General features: G+C 44.2%; 1 protein-coding gene across 1 annotated transcript in view; it reads right to left on the reverse strand.

The window, feature by feature from the left end:
- Nucleotides 1–1,288: 1,288 nt before the first annotated feature.
- The window catches only part of LOC133643110 (metabotropic glutamate receptor 4-like), a 113,359-nt gene continuing 93,095 nt past the window's right edge, over nucleotides 1,289–21,552 (reverse strand). The window contains exon 2 of the mRNA XM_062037524.1: nucleotides 1,289–2,265. Coding sequence (XP_061893508.1) covers nucleotides 1,289–1,915 — 627 coding nt within the window. The 5' untranslated portion in view covers nucleotides 1,916–2,265. The remainder of the gene's footprint in view (nucleotides 2,266–21,552) is intronic.

A 21,552-nucleotide genomic window follows, 5' to 3' on the forward strand; every position in this document is an offset into this window, starting at 1 on the left:
CAGAAGTATTGTTGACGCTTTTTGAACGCAATTTTAAAGTGATTTAGAGGTAGAATTGATTGCTAACATTAGCTGCATTGCTAGCCACCTAGAACAAGACTATTTTTATGTTAGAATGCGAAAAAAAACACAAATATTTTGTCTTCTTGGTTCTTATAAGGATTGTGAACGATAGGCAACATTCCGAAAAAGTGTAGTTCCCCTTTAAGAGATCAGCTTTGCGTGCGCTATCAACTTTGCACCTGTTTTAAATGATCCCACGCAAATGTTTAGTAGATCATTCAAAAAAAAAGTGCAGTTCCCCTTTAAGGAACTGCTCAAAAAGAATATAATCCGAGAGAAAACTAGAGTTTCTATTCATCAACACCTGCTTTCCCTGACTGCGTCACTGATAGCACTGCCGTCGTGGTCCAGTCAAAATGTGAGCCATGTGTCCGATTTAAAGTCCACTCCCAACATAGTGAAGAGAAGATTATTATTCACCATGGGGACGGCGTGGCGCTGTTGGGAGAGTGGCCGGGCCAGCAACCTGAAGGGTTCCTGGTTTGATCCCCACCTTCTACCAACCTCGTCACGTCCGTTGTGTCCTTAAGCAAGACACTTCACCCTTGCTCCTGATGGGTCGTGGTTAGGCCCTTGCATGGCAGCTCCTGCCATCAGTGTGTGAAAGTGTGTGTGAATGGGTGAATGTGGAAATAGTGTCAAAGCCCTTTGAGTACCTTGAAGGTAGAAAAGCGCTATTTACCATTTACCATTTTACCAACGATACGAATTAATCCCGTTTTACGAGGATCCACATCATTGTCAGAAGTTCGTATGACACACCAAATATCAGAGGCATTTGTAGGAAAGGTTTGTTCGCCCTGTTCAAGGTAAGGGCGAACAAACCTTTCTAATTATCAACACCTGCCTTCCCTGACTGCGTCACTGATAGCACTGCCATCGTGGTCCAGTCAAAATGTGAGCCATGTGTCCGATTTAAAGTCCGCTCCCAACGTGCGGGTCCAGCCAGTGAAGAGAAGATTATTATTCACCATGGGGACGGCGTGGCGCGGTTGGGAGAGTGGCTGTGCCAGCAACCTGAGGGTTTCCTGGTTGGATCCCCACCTTCTACCAACCTCGTCACATCCGTTGTGTCCTTGAGCAAGACACTTCACCCTTGCTGCTGATGGGTGGTGGTTAGGGCCTAGCATGGCAGCTCCCGCCATCAGTGTGTGAATGGGTGAATGTGGAAATAGTGTCAAAGCGCTTTGAGTACCTTGAAGGTAGAGTATAACCCATTTACCATTTACCATTTTACCAAAGATACAAAGTAATCCTGTTTTACGAGGATCCACATCATTGTCAGAAGTTCGTAGGACACACCAAATATCAGCGACATTTGTAGGAAAGGTTTGTTCGCCCTTACCTTGAACAGCCGCAGTATGTTTGCCACCATGATGGACACGGAGCTGGAAGAGGCTCCGATCACCCCCACCACCCGCTCCGGTTTGGTGATGATGGGCGCCCCGCCGCCCAGACACTTGACGTCGGTGCCGTCCTTCTCGATCAGCGCCTGCACGAAGGTGAGCGACTGCTCCAGAGCGTGGGTGTCCCGGGAGCAGGTGTCCAGGATCCGGGCCCCCAGCGTGATGTTGGGCAGCAGGTTGTTGTCATTGTTGATGCGGTCCAGGGCGAAGAGCATGGCCTCCAGGCGGTGGATGCCCTTCTCCTTCTTCAGCTCGCCGCAGGGCTTGCCGTCGTGGCCCCTGGCGTGCACCGGGAAGAGTCCGCCCAGGGATATGTCGCCATCGATGCGGATGGAGTTGAGGTGCGTATGGCCCGGACCTTTGGCTTTGGCGGCCTGAGAGGCCTCGAGGGAGCCGTGGAGGAGCAGCAGCAGGAGAAGAGCCCTGCGAGGCGAGCTCTGAAACATGATGGCGCCAAACCCGTCACAGAATAGAAGCCGGTCCTCGGCTGACGCTGGCCGCGGGGTTAATTGCTCTCCAAGCAGCTGGCACAGGAACGGCGTCCTCTCATGTCTCCACTTCCTCCCTCACTCCATCATCTCCACCAACGTTTGGCTTTTTTCAACCTGCGCAGATCTTTCATGGGGCCAAGAACAAAGGTGAAAGATAAGCGGTGTTTTTCTTCTGCCTTCGATTCCTTCCGTCCACTCGCCGCCGCAATCACCGGTTTTAATCTCGGCCGTCCCCCGCGGGCGGGGATCTGGTATACGTCAGAGCCCCGGGGTGCACTCACGTCCGGCAGCCCGACGGTGAACTCCTGCAAGATGAAAAGAAGGAGAGTTTGAGAGCAGAGAACAGAGGGAAGGATTTGTGTTGGCTGGACTTTTTCAAGACTTCTGTTTTTCTTGTGGTCTGATTGAAGTGAATTAATTAACTCACATTATGTTCTGCATATGCTGAATGTTTATATTCACCTTGGAAAAAGCAAACCACCAGGTTTAATTAAATAATGGTATTTCAGTTTGAGCCCCTAAGTTTGATATTCACAGGTGGATTGGATCACAAGCCCTAAGTGGGACTTCGGAATGCAAAAGTGATAACCCTAAACTTGAGAAAAGACTAACTCTCTAGCTCAACGCCAACATTTGAGTTATGACTTAAAGCAGTTGTTTTCCAGACACTTACACACGAATATCTCCTTTTATGGTCAGGATATGCTCGCCTGACTTAGCACAAAGGAGGAATATAAAAACGGATGGTTTGGCTTCTCCAGTTGGGAGTCCTCCATTTTTTTTAGACCGGAGTTCCTCCAGGTACTGCAGACCTGTTTAGTGACGCTCGCTTGTATTAAAGCAACTTTTTCTCCGACATCTCTTTTGATCCAGCCGCACTGCCGTGTTGTCCTCCTGCCCGGGAGGGGGTGACAAGACCAGCATAATGTATGAATTTGCCTCTGGATTTCATTATTAGTTATATAAATTGTTTTAAGACTGTCCACTTTACAGAAAAACTTTACACTTACAAAATGTTTCTGTAAAATTATGTGGATTTTTTTTTATTTCTTACAACATTTTACGGTAAAAAGGAAAAACCGTACCACTGTTTAGTTTTTTTTAACGGAAAAATCTGGCAGCTTAGTTGCCAGAATTTTTGTGTTGCATTGATATTGGTTTTTACAACATGATATTATTCATGGAAAAACAGTACAAGTTTTTTTTTTTATCCTGGCAATTTATCTGCCAGTTTTTCTACCGTAAAACGAATGTACCGTCTTTCCATTAACAGTAATACACCGTTAAAAACAACACCCGTAGATTTTTCAGTCAAAGACTGACAGCTCAGTCAACAGAATTTTAACGCAAAAAACAGTAACAGTAACAGTAACAGTAATATGCTGTAAAGAACAACGCAATATTTATTGTCATTTTTATACATTTGATGGGTAGTTTGCTATAAAGTTAAGTATTTTATTTAGACAAAAACATGTTTGGAAAGTATGATAATATACTGTAATATTTGTTGCAATATTGGATACTATTAAAGTTCCAAAGGTATGCAATTTCAAGCAGTACATCTATTTTTGCCGTCAAAATGAAAAAAATCAATTACATTTAGTGAGAAAATATTAACTACTTTATTGACACATCATTTCCAGGTGTTTGCGGGCCAAATAAAATGATGTGGCAGACCAAAAATACAGTCGTGACATCACATGGACAAAGATCAGACCTTCTGGAGGAAAGTTCTGTGGTCAGATGAAACAAAAATGGAGCTGTTCGGCCACAATACCCAGCAATATGTTTGGAGGAGAAAAGGTGAGGCCTTTAAACCCCAGGAACACCATAACTACCGTCAATCATGGTGGTAATAGTATTATGCTCTGGGCCTGTTTTGCTGCCAATGGAACTGGTGCTTTACAGAGAGTAAATGGGACAATGAAAAAGGAGGACTACCTCCAAATTCTTCAGGACAACAAAAAATAAGAGTTGTAGAAATGATTGGAAACTCAAGACAGCCATGACATTATGTTCTTTACAAGTGTATGTACACTTTTGACCACCACTGTACACATCACTTCCATTAGCGTTTGTATGGCAAATAATGTAGAGTGATACAAGTGGATGTTGTGATACAGATCTGAGGTTTCCCATGTTGTTGGAATCTGCATCTCTATGTGGAGTTTTCTCCGGCTTCCTCCCACATTCAATCAATCAATCAAAGTTTACTTATGTAGCCCTAAATCACGAGTGTCTCAAAGGGCTGCAGAAGTCACAACGACATCCTCGGCTCAGATCCCACATCAGGGCAAGAAAAAACTCAACCCAATGGGATAATAATGAGAAACCGGGCGACCGGTGCAATGGACGTCGAGTGGATATACCATAATATTGTGAGAGTCCAGTCCATAGTAGATCTAACATAATAGTGTGAGAGTCCAGTCCATAGTGGATCTAACATAATAGTGAGAGTCCAGTCCATAGTGGATCTAACATAATAGTGTGAGAGTCCAGTCCATAGTGGATCTAACATAATAGTGAGATTCCAGTCCATAGTGGATCTAAAATAATAGTGTGAGAGTCCAGTCCATAGTGGATCTAACATAATAGTGAGAGTCCAGTCCATAGTGGATCTAACATAACAGTGTGAGAGTCCAGTCCATAGTGGATCTAACATAATAGTGTGAGAGTCCAGTCCATAGTGGACCTGCAATAATAGTGTGAGAGTCCAGTCCATAGTGGATCTAACATAATAGTGTGAGAGTCCAGTCCATAGTGGATCTAACATAATAGTGTGAGAGTCCAGTCCATAGTGGATCTAACATAATATTGTGAGAGTCCAGTCCATAGTGGATCTAACATAATAGTGAGAGTCCAGTCCATAGTGGATCTAACATAATAGTGTGAGAGTCCAGTCCATAGTGGATCTAACATAATAGCAGTGTTGAGTTAGTTACTGAAAACCAGTAACTAGTTATAGTTACTAGTTACTTCATTTCAAAAGTAACTCAGTTACTAACTCAGTTACTTACACCAAAAAGTAATGCGTTACTTTGAAAAGTAACTATTTAGTTACTTATTTTTTTCTTATTTTTTTTTAAAGCTCCCATTAATGCCCTTTAGCCTTCATTTCAGTACTGTTATTGCACTGGAGAATAATACAATGTGTTGATCAACTTGACATGCATTTGCATCACTGAACTCTGCTAAGCAATGTGCTCTACATACAACACACAAAGACAAAGATATGTTACAAAGGCCAATTTGTTTCTGGACAGAACAAATTGACAAAACTATTTTAAATAGCTGCAACATAACATACATAAGTAACAAACAGCATAATAACAGCATAGCTGTAGAGCAAGAAAGGCACACACTACATACACAAAGCCTAACCAGGCATTTTTTCCTCAAAGAATTCTGACACAAAATCATGTCTGAAGCTCAGAACACTCTACACATTTCCCCAGTTTTAGTTTAGAGATAAGGGAAGATTGGCCTGGCCCACTAGCATCCCTCTTTACGTTTGTGAACTTTATAGTATATACATTTAGAGTGATGTGATAGTCAAACACTCTAGAAGTCTAGAATGAAAGAGTATATAAGATAATTGACAGCAACGTTCCCTCTAAGGTGCGCGCCTGTGCAATTGCGCACTGCTCAAGCGTCCTCTGCGCACGGCAAATCTATGCCACGCACAAAATCAAATAAAAAAATAAGCGCATAACAATTTTCGACACACGGACACGACAGAGAAAACAGTTTTCGTCATCATTGTTCAAATATTGTAACGTCTGTCGAGACGCTTTGAGGACATGAATTCCATCCATCACTTTACTGAGCAAAACTCTTTATTGTCGGCCATAAACACATCACCAAAACATTAGCAAAAAAAATGATATCTAGCAAAAGTGGTCATTTTCTGCAGTACAAACCAGACCAAAAGCAACTTTGTTATATCAACAGCAGCCGCTCGCTCTTTCTCACTTGCGCCAACACATGCACATATGGCACTTAGCCAGTGATGCGTTTACAGCCACACAAAAAGTCGGACAACTCCAACACCACCCATAAAGTGTCATTCCAGGTTGTTACACTATGATTTACCAATCAAATGTGTGCTTATTCTAGTGTCATTTATTAGGAATCTTAATTTATAAATATTAATCATGAAATGCTGTTAGTATATTAAATAAATACTAATAAAAAGATATTTTTTACAAACAGGAAGTTGCAGGAATGTACACATGATCCCCTGCTTACATCTCATTGTGCAACATGTGAATGTTTTAATGGGAACTAAATGCAATGTCTGAAAGGGGTACAAATTATTTCCAAAGCAGGACCTCCACCCAGACAAACAATACAAGTACACAGTTCATGAAAAACAATATTTGTTGTTATTGTCATTGTAAGTGGGCCTAAACACTTCTATTAGAAATGGAAATGACTGCTGTCATTTGATTATAATAATAAGAGGATGTTGTCTGTCTATCTGTGTTGGCCCTAGCTGCGATGGGTGGGGACTTGTCTAGGGTGTACCCCGCCTTCCGCCCGAATGCAGCTGAGATAGGCTCCAGCACCCCGAAAGGGACAAGCAGTATAAAATGGATGGATGGATGGAGATGTAACTTGTTATTTAGTCAGGTTTGGGACAGGTGTGCTGCTGGTGTAGCCACAGTGTGCACGTCTGATGTTGCTCACATGGGCTCCACTCAATGCTCACGGACTTTTTGCGTTTGCTCACACATGAACAATTAGAGGGAACATTGATTGACAGAGTGTGTACCTTCAGTGCTGAATGATGAGCAGAGGCAGAGTTAATCCTTAAATGGAGGTGAAGTGGCATCGGAGTCTCTGTCTCTCTTTACTAGCTACGTCGAAGCATGTTGCTTATGTAGCTTGTTTCAGCAGATTTGAATTGCTGTTTTGGGCAGTAGATGGGATCTTTGATCCAAAGCACAATTTAACGGACGAGAGTCCAGTCCATAGTAGATCTAACATAATATTGTGAGAGTCCAGTCCATAGTGGATCTAACATAATAGTGAGAGAGTCCAGTCCATAGTGGATCTAACATAATAGTGAGAGAGTCCAGTCCATAGTAGATCTAACATAATATTGTGAGAGTCCAGTCCATAGTGGATCTAACATAATAGTGAGAGAGTCCAGTCCATAGTGGATCTAACATAATATTGTGAGAGTCCAGTCCATAGTGGATCTAACATAATAGTGAGAGAGTCCAGTCCATAGTGGATCTAACATAATAGTGGGAGAGTCCAGTCCATAGTGGATCTAACATAATAGTGTGAAAGTCCAGTCCATAGTGGATCTAACATAATAGTGAGAGTCCAGTCCATAGTGGATCTAACATAATAGTGTGAGAGTCCAGTCCATAGTGGATCTAACATAATAGTGTGAAAGTCCAGTCCATAGTGGATCTAACATAATAGTGTGAGAGTCCAGTCCATAGTGGATCTAACATAATAGTGGGAGAGTCCAGTCCATAGTGGATCTAACATAATAGTGTGAAAGTCCAGTCCATAGTGGATCTAACATAATAGTGTGAAAGTCCAGTCCATAGTGGATCTAACATGATAGTGTGAAAGTCCAGTCCATAGTGGATCTAACATAATAGTGAGAGTCCAGTCCATAGTGGATCTAACATAATATTGTGAGAGTCCAGTCCATAGTAGATCTAACATAATAGTGTGAGAGTCCAGTCCATAGTGGATCTAACATAATAGTGTGAGAGTCCAGTCCATAGTAGATCTAACATAATATTGTGAGAGTCCAGTCCATAGTGGATCTAACATAATAGTGAGAGAGTCCAGTCCATAGTGGATCTAACATTATATTGTGAGAGTCCAGTCCATAGTGGATCTAACATAATAGTGTGAAAGTCCAGTCCATAGTGGATCTAACATAATAGTGAGAGTCCAGTCCATAGTGGATCTAACATAATAGTGTGAGAGTCCAGTCCATAGTGGATCTAACATAATAGTGTGAAAGTCCAGTCCATAGTGGATCTAACATAATAGTGTGAGAGTCCAGTCCATAGTGGATCTAACATAATAGTGGGAGAGTCCAGTCCATAGTGGATCTAACATAATAGTGTGAAAGTCCAGTCCATAGTGGATCTAACATAATAGTGTGAGAGTCCAGTCCATAGTGGATCTAACATAATAGTGGGAGAGTCCAGTCCATAGTGGATCTAACATAATAGTGTGAAAGTCCAGTCCATAGTGGATCTAACATAATAGTGTGAAAGTCCAGTCCATAGTGGATCTAACATAATAGTGTGAAAGTCCAGTCCATAGTGGATCTAACATAATAGTGAGAGTCCAGTCCATAGTGGATCTAACATAATATTGTGAGAGTCCAGTCCATAGTAGATCTAACATAATAGTGTGAGAGTCCAGTCCATAGTGGATCTAACATAATAGTGTGAGAGTCCAGTCCATAGTGGATCTAACATAATAGTGTGAGAGTCCAGTCCATAGTGGATCTAACATAATAGTGTGAAAGTCCAGTCCATAGTGGATCTAACATAATAGTGTGAAAGTCCAGTCCATAGTGGATCTAACATAATAGTGAGAGTCCAGTCCATAGTGGATCTAACATAATATTGTGAGAGTCCAGTCCATAGTGGATCTAACATAATAGTGTGAGAGTCCAGTCCATAGTGGATCTAACATAATAGTGTGAGAGTCCAGTCCATAGTGGATCTAACATAATAGTGTGAAAGTCCAGTCCATAGTGGATCTAACATAATAGTGAGAGTCCAGTCCATAGTGGATCTAATATAATATTGTGAGAGTCCAGTCCATAGTGGATCTAACATAATATTGTGAGAGTCCAGTCCATAGTGGATCTAACATAATATTGTGAGAGTCCAGTCCATAGTGGATCTAACATAATAGTGTGAGAGTCCAGTCCATAGTGGATCTAACATAATATTGTGAGAGTCCAGTCCATAGTGGATCTAACATAATAGTGTGAAAGTCCAGTCCATAGTGGATCTAACATAATAGTGTGATAGTCCAGTCCATAGTAGATCTAACATAATAGTGTGAAAGTCCAGTCCATAGTGGATCTAACATAATATTGTGAGAGTCCAGTCCATAGTAGATCTAACATAATATTGTGAGAGTCCAGTCCATAGTGGATCTAACATAATAGTGTGAGAGTCCAGTCCATAGTGGATCTAACATAATATTGTGAGAGTCCAGTCCATAGTGTATCTAACATAATAGTGTGAGAGTCCAGTCCATAGTGGATCTTACATAATAGTGAGAGTCCAGTCCATAGTGGATCTAACATAATATTGTGAGATTCCAGTCCATAGTGGATCTAACATAATATTGTGAGAGTCCAGTCCATAGTGGATCTAACATAATATTGTGAGAGTCCAGTCCATAGTGGTTCTGACATAATAGTGTGAGAGTCCAGTCCTTAGTGGATCTAACATAATAGTGTGAGAGTCCAGTCCATAGTGGATCTGACATAATAGTGTGAGAGTCCAGTCCATAGTGGATCTAACATAATAGTGTGAGAGTCCAGTCCATAGTGGATCTGACATAATAGCGTGAGAGTCCAGTCCATAGTGGATCTAACATAGTAGTGTGAGAGTCCAGTCCATAGTAGATCTAGCATAATAGTGAGAGTCCAGTCCATAGTGGATCTACCATAATATTGTGAGAGTCCAGTCCATAGTGGATCTAACATAGTAGTGTGAGAGTCCAGTCCATAGTGGATCTAACATAATAGTGTGAGAGTCCAGTCCATAGTGGATCTAACATAATAGTGTGAGAGTCCAGTCCATAGTGGATCTGACATAATAGCGTGAGAGTCCAGTCCATAGTGGATCTAACATAGTAGTGTGAGAATCCAGTCCATAGTAGATCTAGCATAATAGTGAGAGTCCAGTCCATAGTGGATCCAACATAATATTGTGAGAGTCCAGTCCATAGTGGATCCAACATAATAGTGAGAGTCTAGTCCATAGTGGATCTAACATAATAGTGAGAGTCCTCTCCAAGGTTTCTCATAGTCATTCTCATTGACATCCCACTGGGTTGTGAGTTTTTCCTTGCCCTTATGTGGGATCTGAACCGAGGATGTCATTGTGGCTTGTACAGCCCTTTGAGACACTTGTGATTTAGGGCTATATAAATAAACATTGATTGATTGATTGATTGATTTGTGTTGGACTTGGCCCTGATTCGCTATTCCAACTGCAGTCCATTTAGATTTTGGTTCCAGACCAGAGCACCAAACCACAAGTGTGATAGAAGCCTAAATTGCATCTGCTGACAACTTCCCTAGGCTTTGTTCCCTCTCTTATACCGAAGGCGGGACAGAAAAAACAGCAGCCTGGAAATTAGGTCTGGGCTAAAAGGGTCTTATGTGCCACAGATCTACAAAGGAAACCATCGGGTTACATTCGAGCCGGGGAAGAAAATAGGGTTGGAGCACCGCTTGTGATCTCTGCACCAACGCAACCATTTTAACATTACTTTGCAAAGTCGGCTCACCGCTGGCAAAATCAATTACCGTCATATAATAGACTTTATACGTCATGTCAGAGACTTTGTACGCGGGTCTCACAGGCGCGGTCCTGTGGGAGCCTGGCGGGCGACAGGAAGCAGGTGGACATGTTCATAAGGAACCGTATTTATCCCACAATGGGCAAATGGTGTGGTCGCAGTGACAAAAAGTCTGCAAAAAATTAGGTCTAGAACAGGGGTGTCAAACATACGGCCCGCGGGCCGGAACCGGCCCCCAAGGAGGTTCGATCAGGCCCGCAGGATAATTTGAAAGTGGAAAAAATGCATAAAAGACATGGAATTAATATTTTAAATTCGCTGCAATTCATGGATTATCCGCTAAGGGGCGCACTCTTTCCATCAGAGTAGAAGACAAGCCGCATCACTGAGACAGACTGAAAACAGCAGACGGTATCAATGCGCCATCTGCTGCTTGTTACGACGTTGTTAATACCTTGGTCTCTACCTCTCCGCTACACCCTCATTAGCCAAAATGTCGTTATCCAAACGGAGAAAAGTAGATAAGGAGTGTAGAATTTTCAAAGAAAAATGGACCACGTCCTATTTATTTACAGAGATGCACGGAAAACCTTCGTGCTTGGTGTGTTTGCAACAAGTTTCGGTATTGAAGGAATATAATATTCGACGCCACTACGAGACTCATCACAGCGAAAAATATGACGGCTTGCAAGGACAACTGAGAAGAGATAAGATTAACGAATTGCTGGCGGGTCTGAGGAAACAGCAGTCAACTTTCATCCAGAGCCGAGAAGTCAGTGAAGCAGCAGTAAAAGCCAGCTACCTAATTGCTAGCGAAATAGCATTAGCATCGAAGCCGTATTCCGACGGTGACTTTGTTAAATTCCTTTCTTTAAAAGTCTCATTTAATCTTAAAGTGCATTACTATATTTTTCAGTACCAATTAAAGTTTTGTGCCTTTGTACAATCAGTGGGATCAGTTGCAATGCATATTTGTGAATGATAAAAGTAAATTGCACATTTGTCTAAGGAAATATGAGGTGTTTCATGAAATGTTTTGTAAAAGGATAGTTCATTAAATTTCAATATTTTCCTAATGTTCTTGTGCTTCTTTACACCAAAACAAAGGAAAGACATGATATTTTGGTTATTTATAGCAGAGTATGGTATAATTTTAATGGTCCGGCCCACTTGACATCTCCCTAGGCCGTATGTGGCCCACGATGCGAAATGAGTTTGACACCCCTGGTCTAGAAGGAAACATTGAAGAACACGCAGGACATTGAAGACATGAAGGCCTTGTTTACACTAGTTGTGCCCCATACCAATATGTTGGTACCGCTACCAACATCTATTTTGATACTTTTCTAAATAAGGAGTACCACAAAACAACGTCATTATTGTCTTTATTTTAACAAAAAATCTTAGGGTACATGAAACATATGTTTATTATTTGTCATTTAGACCCCGAAAGGGACAAGCGGTAGAAAATGGATGGATGGATGGATGGATGGTCCTTAAATAAAATAGTGAACATAGTAGACAACTTTTAGTCTTTTAGTAGTAAGTAAACAAACAAAGACTCCTAATTAGTCTGCTGACGTATGCAGTAACATATTGTGTCATTTATACACCTATTATTTTGTACACATTATGAGGGACAAACTGTAAAAAATTGATTATTAATCTACTTGTTCATTTACTGTTAATATCTGCTTATTTTCTGTTTCAACATGTTCTATCTACACTTCTGTTAAAATGTAATAATCACTTATTCTTCTCTTCTTTGATACTTCACATTAGTTTTGGATGATACCACACATTTAGGTATCGATCTGATACCAAGTAGTTACAGGATCAGCCTGGGGGTCTTCAAAACCCTCCTTAAGACCTACCTCTTCTCGCTGGCCTTTGACCCGAGCTGAGTCCGCCCACTAGGCCACCATTTCTAGTCCCCCCCCTCCCACCCCTTCGCTTTAGTTGTATTTTTTCAATTTGTCGCACTTTTATTATTATTATTTTTATTCTGCAAATATTTTTTAATTTATATTCGACCCCTTTTACTGTATTGCATTTGCACTATCTTGTTCAGCACATTCATTGTTTATGTTCTTTGTTTGTTTTTTGTTTTGCTTAGTTTTTTTGCTCTATGCTTTTTTTAACCTGTAAAGCACTTTGGTTCAATTTAAAAGTTGTTGAAAATGTGCTATATAAATTAAGTTGACTTGACTTGACTTGACAGGATCATACAAGAAAATATAATACCTACTAAACCAATACTGATGTAAAGGGTAGGTGTCGCACAGTTTTCTGTTTGAACATGTTCTATCTACACTTCTGTTCAAATGTAATAATCACTTATTCTTCTCTTCTTTGATACTTGACATTAGTTTTGGATGATACCACACATTTAGGTATCGATCCGATACCAAGTAGTTACAGGATCATACATTGGTCATGTTCAAAGTCCTCATGTGTCCAGGGACGTATTTTCTGAGTTTCTAAACGTAATATACATTTTTTAAAAAGGAAAAAAAATATCGATGTATATTGTACTTGGTATCATTACAGTGGATGTCAGGTGTAGATCCACCCAGGGCATTTGTTTACATTGTGACGCCGGTGAGCTATTGTATCCTCCTACGGTGTGTAGTGAACAGTGTTGGGACTAACGCGTTACTAAGTAACGCGTTACTGTAACGCCGTTAGTTTCGGCGGTAACTAGTAATCTAACGCGTTATTTTTTTATATACAGTAACTCAGTTACCGTTACTGCATGATGCGTTACTGCGTTATTTTACGTTATTTGTATGTAGTATCGGCTAGAAACTGAAGATCTGAGTGTGTTTTATTGGAGCGCTCCGGTGGAAAAGAAGAGGCGTGCTTTCCCCCACCCACAGAAAGCACGCCTCCCCACAGGGGAGACGTTCCTCCAGAGCCGTACTTCGGGTCTAACAACCTTCAATTTACCCGGAAGAGGGTCTTTACAGCTGAGAGTGAATGACGAGCCCGGCGGTTTGTTGCAACTTTGTGACTTTATTGCACGCAGCCATCCACCAAGCTAGAGCACCTACACGCACTCACTGTCGCGGCTCCCTCACCTCTCTCGCCCACTCACTCACCGACGTCACTCACCTCTCATGCTGTCATATCTTAAAGGGCCACACACACACACACACATACGCTACTCTCATAACAACTAACAAGACATCATGGGGAAGCCAGAAGTCGAGTTTTTTAACATGGAGACATTCTCAATACTTTTCTTTTGTCGAGCACAAAGAAAATAACATTTTAGTTAAATGTAAGTTGTGTCTTGGATCAAAGATCCTATCTACTTAGAGTTAAAGTGCCATTATGTTGCAGCTATTTAAAATAGTTTTGTCAATTTTTTCTGGCCTGAAATAAATTGGCCCTTTGAAACATATCTTTGTCTTTGTGTGTTGTATGTAGACCACATTGTTTGTGTGTTGTATGTAGACCACATTGCTTTCTGAGTTCAGTGATGCAAATGCATGTCAAGTTGATCAACACATTGTATTATTCTCCAGTGCAATAACAGTACTGAAATGAAGGCTAAAAGGGCATTAATGGGAGCCTTAAAAAAAGGGGGGGGGAAATAAGTAACTAAATAGTAACTTTTCACTGTAACGCATTACTTTTTGGTGTAAGTAACTGAGTTAGTAACTGAGTTACTTTTGAAATAAAGTAACTAGTAATTGTAACTAGTTACTGGTTTTCAGTAACTAACCCAACACTGGTAGTGAAGCATGTTTAGCTATTCCTCCTCCTCCAGTGATAATGCTAGGAGGAAGAAACTCACTTTATTTGTCGCCATGGAGGCCAGGATTAGTGATTTAGAAGTAGCTAAAACACTGCGGATGGGCGTTAGCCGCTAGCCAAGTAGCCATGTCTTAAAGCAGCTCTTACTGAGAGTGTTTCAGTGTTATAACTTCACCTTTATCTTTAAAATGCGTCCGTTTTTCCCTTTTCTGTCTACACACTGTGTCTGCTTGTAAGTACTCTGTGTGTGTGTGCTGCCGAACATGCTCCTCCGCTCCTAAAACCAGCAATGTCACCACGTGACTACGCGCCGTCATGCCCGTTAAAAAAAAGGGGGCGGGGGGAACCGGTACTTTTTAGAGGCGGTATAGTACCGAATATGATTCATTAGTACTGTGGTACTGTACTAGTACCGGTATACCGTACAAACCAAATCCGAAGTGACCAAATCTGATATTTTGGCATCAGATTCAGACCACATCCGGAAGTAGTCCTGTAATCCAATCGGGGTCGGTGGAATCTGATAAAGAACACATTGTACTTGCAATGGAAACAGTCAGATCTCTGAAGTCCACCAGTGCAGGTCTAAGAGGATACGGCATGACGATGATGATGATATGCTAATGAGTGTGTGTCAGCGTGAACACTACTCTGAAAGGTGCTTGATTAAAATGGCTCCTTTTTCTTTTTTTTGACAGAAGGGCGGCTGGTGTGATTTATTGTGTGTGTGTGTGTGCCAGAAGCCACCTCCAGAAATGTAAATATATCCTAGTGGAAGCACATCAACGTGTCCCAAGTGTGTCTCGGGTGCCATTTGAAAAAAAAAAAAAAAACTGATAGCCAATGTCAATGAATGTCTTTTAAAGCTGACACTGAACCTATTTGTAGTCCCCTGCTGACGAGTGACGAGCAGCTAATTATGTGTCTCCATACACAGTGTGGAGCTGCTCTCCTAATCAACTCCATTATGGCAAAAAAAACTAATTTTTTTTTTTAGCATCTTAAGAATCATTTTTTACCTTGAAAATCTGTTTTTGCCTTGAAAATCAACTTTTACCTTGAAACTCATTTTTTACCTTGAAAATCGAATTTTGCCTTGAAAATCAAATTTTGCCTTGAAAATCAAATTTTACCTTGAAAATCATTTTTTACCTTGAAAATCAAATTTTACCTTGAAAATCAACTTTTACCTTGAAAATCAACTTTTACCTTGAAAATTATTTTTTACTTTGAAAATCAACTTTTACCTTGACAATCGGTTTTTACCTTGAAAATCGTTTTTTACCTTGAAAATCAACTTTTACCTTGAAAATCAACTTTTACCTTGAAAATTACTTTTAATTTGAAAATCGGTTTTTGCCTTGAAAATCATTTTTTTCCTTGGAAATCAACTTTTACCTTAAAAATCATTTTTTACCTTGAAAATCGGATTTTGCCTTGAAAATAATTTTTTACTTTGAAAATCAACTTTTACCTTGACATTTAGTTTTTACCTTGAAATTAATTTTTTACCTTGAAAATAATTTTTTACCTTGAAAATCAAATTTTGCCTTGAAAATCAAATTTTGCCCTAAAAATAATTTTTTGCCTTGAAAATCAAATTTTACCTTGAAAATCATTTTTTACCTTGAAAATCAACGTTTACCTGGAAAATAATTTTTTACCTTGAATACCATGTTTTACCTTTAAAATCGGTTTTTGCCTTTAAATTTGGTTTTTGCCTTGAAAATCATTTTTTTCCTTGAAAATCAACTTTTACCTTAAAAATCATTTTTTTACCTTGAAAATCGAATTTTGCCTAGAAAATAATTTTTTACCTTGAAAATCGAATTTTACCTTGAAAATTCAAATTTTACCTTGAAAATTCAAATTTTACCTTGAAAATATATATTTTTTCAACCAAGAACAAATCAGAAGCAGCCATGCCAACAGCTAAGCTAATGGCTAAGCTAGCTTTAAACAACACCTTTTTTGGTCATCATCATGGCTGCCTCGGTGCTCTCGTGCGCTCTGTTTTGTTTGTTTTTGTACATAAATTGTGTTTCCGGGTGCTCTTACACCCGTGAAGAGCTACTGAACATCAGATCCATCATCCTTATGGACTTGTTACCAGTCATCTTAGCGTCAGCTGCGGATTTGATCCATTCTGTGCTCAAAAGAGGGAAACCGCATCGAAGAGGAAAGAGAGCGGGCGCACTTGTCCGTCTTCGCGGACAGGGATTACGCACGCCTCTACCAGGCATCTTCCTCTCCAACGTCCGCTCACTTGCCAACAAGATGGACGAGCTAGCGTTGCTGATGAGAAGGAACAAGGACTTCTCCTCATCTTGTGTGTTGTGTTTCACGGAGACTTGGCTGAGCGCAAGTGTCCCGGACAGCGCGCTTCAACTGGAGGGCTTTCATCTCCTCCGCGCGGACCGAGACGCGGCGCTCTCTGGTAAAAAAGAGGCGGTGGACTATGCTTCTTTAACAACAATATGCTGGTGTACAGACGTGACTGTGATTTTTAGACACAGTTCTTCTTCTCTGGAATATTTCTTCATCCACTGTAAGCCCTTTTACTCACCGCATGAGATTGTTTCATTCATTCTCGTGGCTGTTTACATCCCGCCCGGCGCGGACGTGTGTGACGCTCAGCGCGCGCTCGCAGGACAGATCTTACATGTGGAACGGTCTTTTCCTGACTCTCTTGTTATCGTGCTTGGTGACTTTAACAAGGAAAATTTGAGCCAGGAATTACCAAAGTATAGACAGTTTATTAAATGCCCGACCAGAGAGGAGAACACGCTGGATCACTGCTACACTATATTGAGCAAGGCTTTTCATGCAGTCCCGCGCGCTGCTCTTGGACTATCAGATCACGTGATGGTGCACTTAATCCCTTCATACAGACAGAAACTGAAACTGGCTAAACCTGTTATGAGGAACATTAAGTGTTTCACCGCCGAGTCTGTGGACGAGTTGCGTGCTTGTTGGGAAACGACAGACTGGGAGGCAATTGGACCGGCCACGAACAATCTGGACGAGTATACGGACACTGTGACCTCATACATACAGTTCAATGATGCGCGCATCATTCCAACGCGCACCAGGGTTTGTTATAACAACGACAAGCCCTGGTTCACACCCAAGCTCCGACAGCTGCGCAAGAAGAAGGAGGCTGCATGGAGAAGCGAAGTACCACTTCACCAGGGAAGTGGAGAAAGCTAAATCTGTGTACTCTAACCGTCTACAGGAACAGTTCCGCTCCAATGATTCTGCGGCAGTTTGGAGAGGTCTATGGGCCCTTACGAACTATAAGCCCAAAACCCCCCAGGCCCTGAATGACCGGACTCTCGCTCAGGGCCTCAACACACATTACTGTCGTCATGAACGGCCTTCAGCTCATCAAAGCCATGCTCCCCCCACCATCACCCTCCCCACCAATGCCAGCACTTCATTAAAGGAGTTAAAGGACTCAAAGGACTACAATGACATCACGGGACTCCAAAAACATCATAACACTGTAAAGACCCTCTCCATCAAAGAAGAGGATGTTCTTGGAGCTGAATACGCGGATGTTCTTGGAGCTGAATACGCGGAAGGCCCCCGGGCCGGATGGTGTCTCCCCCTCCACTCTCAGACACTGTGCGGACCAGCTGGCTCCTGTCTTCACTGACATTTTTAACACCTCTCTGGAGCTATGCTGCGTGCCGTCCTGCTTTAAGACCTCTACCATTGTCCCTGTCCCCAAGAAAGCACGGATCACAGGACTAAATGACTACAGGCCGGTCGCGCTGACGTCTGTGGTCATGAAGTCCTTTGAGCGCTTGGTCCTGTCCCACGTCAAGGACATCACCGCGCCCCTCCTGGACCCACTGCAGTTCGCCTACAGAGCCAACAGGTCTGTGGATGATGCAGTGAACCTGGCCCTCCACTTCATCCTGGAGCATCTGAACTCCCCAGGAACCTACGCTAGGATCCTGTTTGTGGACTTCAGCTCTGCCTTCAACACCATCCTCCCTGGACTGCTACGAGACACGCTCTACCAGCTCAGCGTGCCCGACTCCCTCCGCAGTTGGATTAATGACTTCCTCACAGACCGAAGACAGCACGTACGGCTGGGGAAGATTGTCTCGGACAGTCGAACCACAAACACTGGTACTCCTCAGGGCTGTGTACTCTCCCCCTGGCTCTTCTCCCTGTATACAAACTGCTGCACCTCCAGTCACCATCCATCCATACATCCATCTTCTTCCGCTTATCCGAGGTCGGGTCGCGGGGGCAGCAGCTTAAGCAGGAAAGCCCAGACTTCCCTCTCCCCAGCCACTTCGTCCAGCTCCTCCCGGGGGATCCCGAGGCGTTCCCAGGCCAGCCGGGAGACATAGTCTTCCCAACGTGTCCTGGGTCTTCCCCGTGGCCTCCTACCGGTCGGACGTGCCCTAAACACCTCCCTAGGGAGGCGTTCGGGTGGCATCCTGACCAGATGCCCGAACCACCCCATCTGGCTCCTCTCGATGTGGAGGAGCAGCGGCTCCACTCCGAGCTCCCCCCGGATGGCAGAGCTTCTCACCCTATCTGTAAGGGAGAGCCCCGCCACCCGGCAGAGGAAACTCATTTCGGCCGCTTGTAACCGTGATCTTGTCCTTCCGGTCATAACCCAAAGCTCATGACCATAGGTGAGGATGGGAACGTAGATCGACCGGTAAATTGAGAGCTTTGCCTTCCGGCTCAGCTCCTTCTTCACCACAACGGATCGATACAGCGTCCGCATTACTGAAGACGCCGCACCGACCCGCCTGTCGATCTCACGATCCACTCTTCCCTCACTCGTGAACAAGACTCCGAGGTACTTGAACTCCTCCACTTGGGGCAGGGTCTCTTCCACAACCCGGAGATGGCACTCCACCCTTTTCCGGGCGAGAACCATGGATTCGGACTTGGAGGTGCTGATTCTCATCCCAGTCGCTTCACACTCAGCTGCGAACCGATCCAGCGAGAGCTGAAGATCCTGGCCAGATGAAGCCATCAGGACCACATCATCTGCAAAAAGCAGAGACCTAATCCTGCAGCCACCAAACCAGATCCCCTCAACGCCTTGACTGCACCTAGAAATTCTGTCCATAAAAGTTATGAACAGAATCGGTGACAAAGGGCAGCCTTGGCGGAGTCCAACCCTCACTGGAAACGTGTCCGACTTACTGCCGGCAATGCGGACCAAACTCTGGCACTGATCATACAGGGAGCGGACCGCCACAATCAGACAGTCCGATACCCCATACTCTCTGAGCACTCCCCACAGGACTTCCCGAGGGACACGGTCGAATGGCTGAGGAGTGTGATCCCACGATAGTTAGAACACACCCTCCGGTTCCCCTTCTTAAAGAGAGGAACCACCACCCCGGTCTGCCAATCCAGAGGTACCGCCCCCGATGTCCACGCGATGCTGCAGAGTCTTGTCAACCAAGACAGCCCCACAGCATCCAGAGCCTTAAGGAACTCCGGGCGGACCTCATCCACCCCCGGGGCCTTGCCACCGAGGAGCTTTTTAACTACCTCAGCAACCTCAGCCCCAGAAATAGGAGAGCCCACCACAGATTCCCCAGGCACTGTTTCCTCATAGGAAGACGTGTTGGTGGGATTGAGGAGGTCTTCGAAGTATTCCCTCCACCGATCCACAACATCCACAGTCGAGGTCAGCAGAACACAATCCTCACCGTACACGGTGTTGATAGTGCACTGCTTCCCCTTCCTGAGGCGGCGGATGGGGTCCAGAATCGCTTCGAAGCCGTCCGGAAGTCATTTTCCATGGCTTCCCCGAACTCCTCCCATGTCCGAGTTTTTGCCTCTGCGACCGCCGAAGCCGCACACCGCTTGGCCTGTCGGTACCTGTCCGCTGCCTCAGGAGTCCTATGAGCCAAAAGAACCCGATAGGACTCCTTCTTCAGCTTGACGGCATCCCTCACCGCCGGTGTCCACCAACGGGTTCTAGGATTACCGCCACGACAGGCACCAACTACCTTGCGGCCACAGCTCCAATCAGCCGCCTCGACAATAGAGGTGCGGAACATGGTCCATTCTGACTCAATGTCCAGCACCTCCCTCGTGACATGTTCAAAGTTCTTCCGGAGGTGGGAATTGAAACTCTCTCTGACAGGAGACTCTGCCAGACGTTCCCAGCAAACCCTCACAATGCGTTTGGGCCTGCCAGGTCTGTCCGGCATCGTCCCCCACCATCGCAGCCAACTCACCACCAGGTGGTGATCGGTAGAAAGCTCCGCCCCTCTCTTCACCCGAGTGTCCAAAACATGAGGCCGCAAATCCGACGACACAACTACAAAGTCGATCATGGAACTGCGGCCTAGGGTGTCCTGGTGCCAAGTGCACATATGGACACCCTTATGTTTGAACATGGTGTTCGTTATGGACAGTCTGTGACGGGCACAAAAGTCCAATAAAAAAACACCGCTCGGGTTCAGATCCGGGAAGCCATTCTTCCCAATCACGCCTCTCCAGGTTTCACTGTCGCCGCCAACATGAGCATTGAAGTCCCCCAGTAGAACGAGGGAATCACCCGGGGGAGCACTCTCAAGTACTCCCTCGAGTGAATCCAAAAAGGGTGGGTACTCAAACCCCAGTCAGGACCCGTTCCCCCACCCGAAGGCGGAGGGAAGCTACCCTCTCGTCCACCGGGTTGAACTCCAACATGCAGGCTCTGAGCCGGGGGGCAACAAGAATTGCCACCCCAGCCCGTCGCCTCTCACTGCCGGCAACGCCAGAGTAGAAGAGAGTCCAGCCCCTCTCGAGAGAACTGGTTCCATAGCCCTTGCTGTGCGTCGAAGTGAGTCCGACTATGTCTAGTCGGAACTTCTCCACCTCGCGCACTAGCTCAGGCTCCTTCCCCCCCAGCGAGGTGACGTTCCACGTCCCAAGAGCTAGCTTCTGTAGCCGAGGATCGGACCGCCAAGTGCCCTGCCTTCGGCTTCCGCCCAGCTCACATCGCACCCGACCTCTATGACCCCTGCTGTGGGTGGTGAGCCCATTGGAGGGGGAACCCACGTTGCCTCTTCGGGCTGTGCCCGGCCGGGCCCCATGGGGACAGGCCCGGCCACCAGGCGCTCGCCATCGTGCCCCACCTCCGGGCCTGGCTCCAGAGGGGGGCCCCGGTGACCCGCGTCCGGGCGAGGGAAATCTGGGTCCATAGTTTTTATTTCTCATTGAGGTCTTCGAGCTGCTCTTTGTCTGATCCCTCACCTAGGACCAGTTTGTCTTGGGAGACCCTACCAGGGGGCCTTTTCCCCCGGACAACGTAGCTCCTA

The sequence above is a fragment of the Entelurus aequoreus genome, linkage group LG26, assembly GCF_033978785.1.
Source record: "Entelurus aequoreus isolate RoL-2023_Sb linkage group LG26, RoL_Eaeq_v1.1, whole genome shotgun sequence".
Taxonomy (NCBI): domain Eukaryota; kingdom Metazoa; phylum Chordata; class Actinopteri; order Syngnathiformes; family Syngnathidae; genus Entelurus; species Entelurus aequoreus.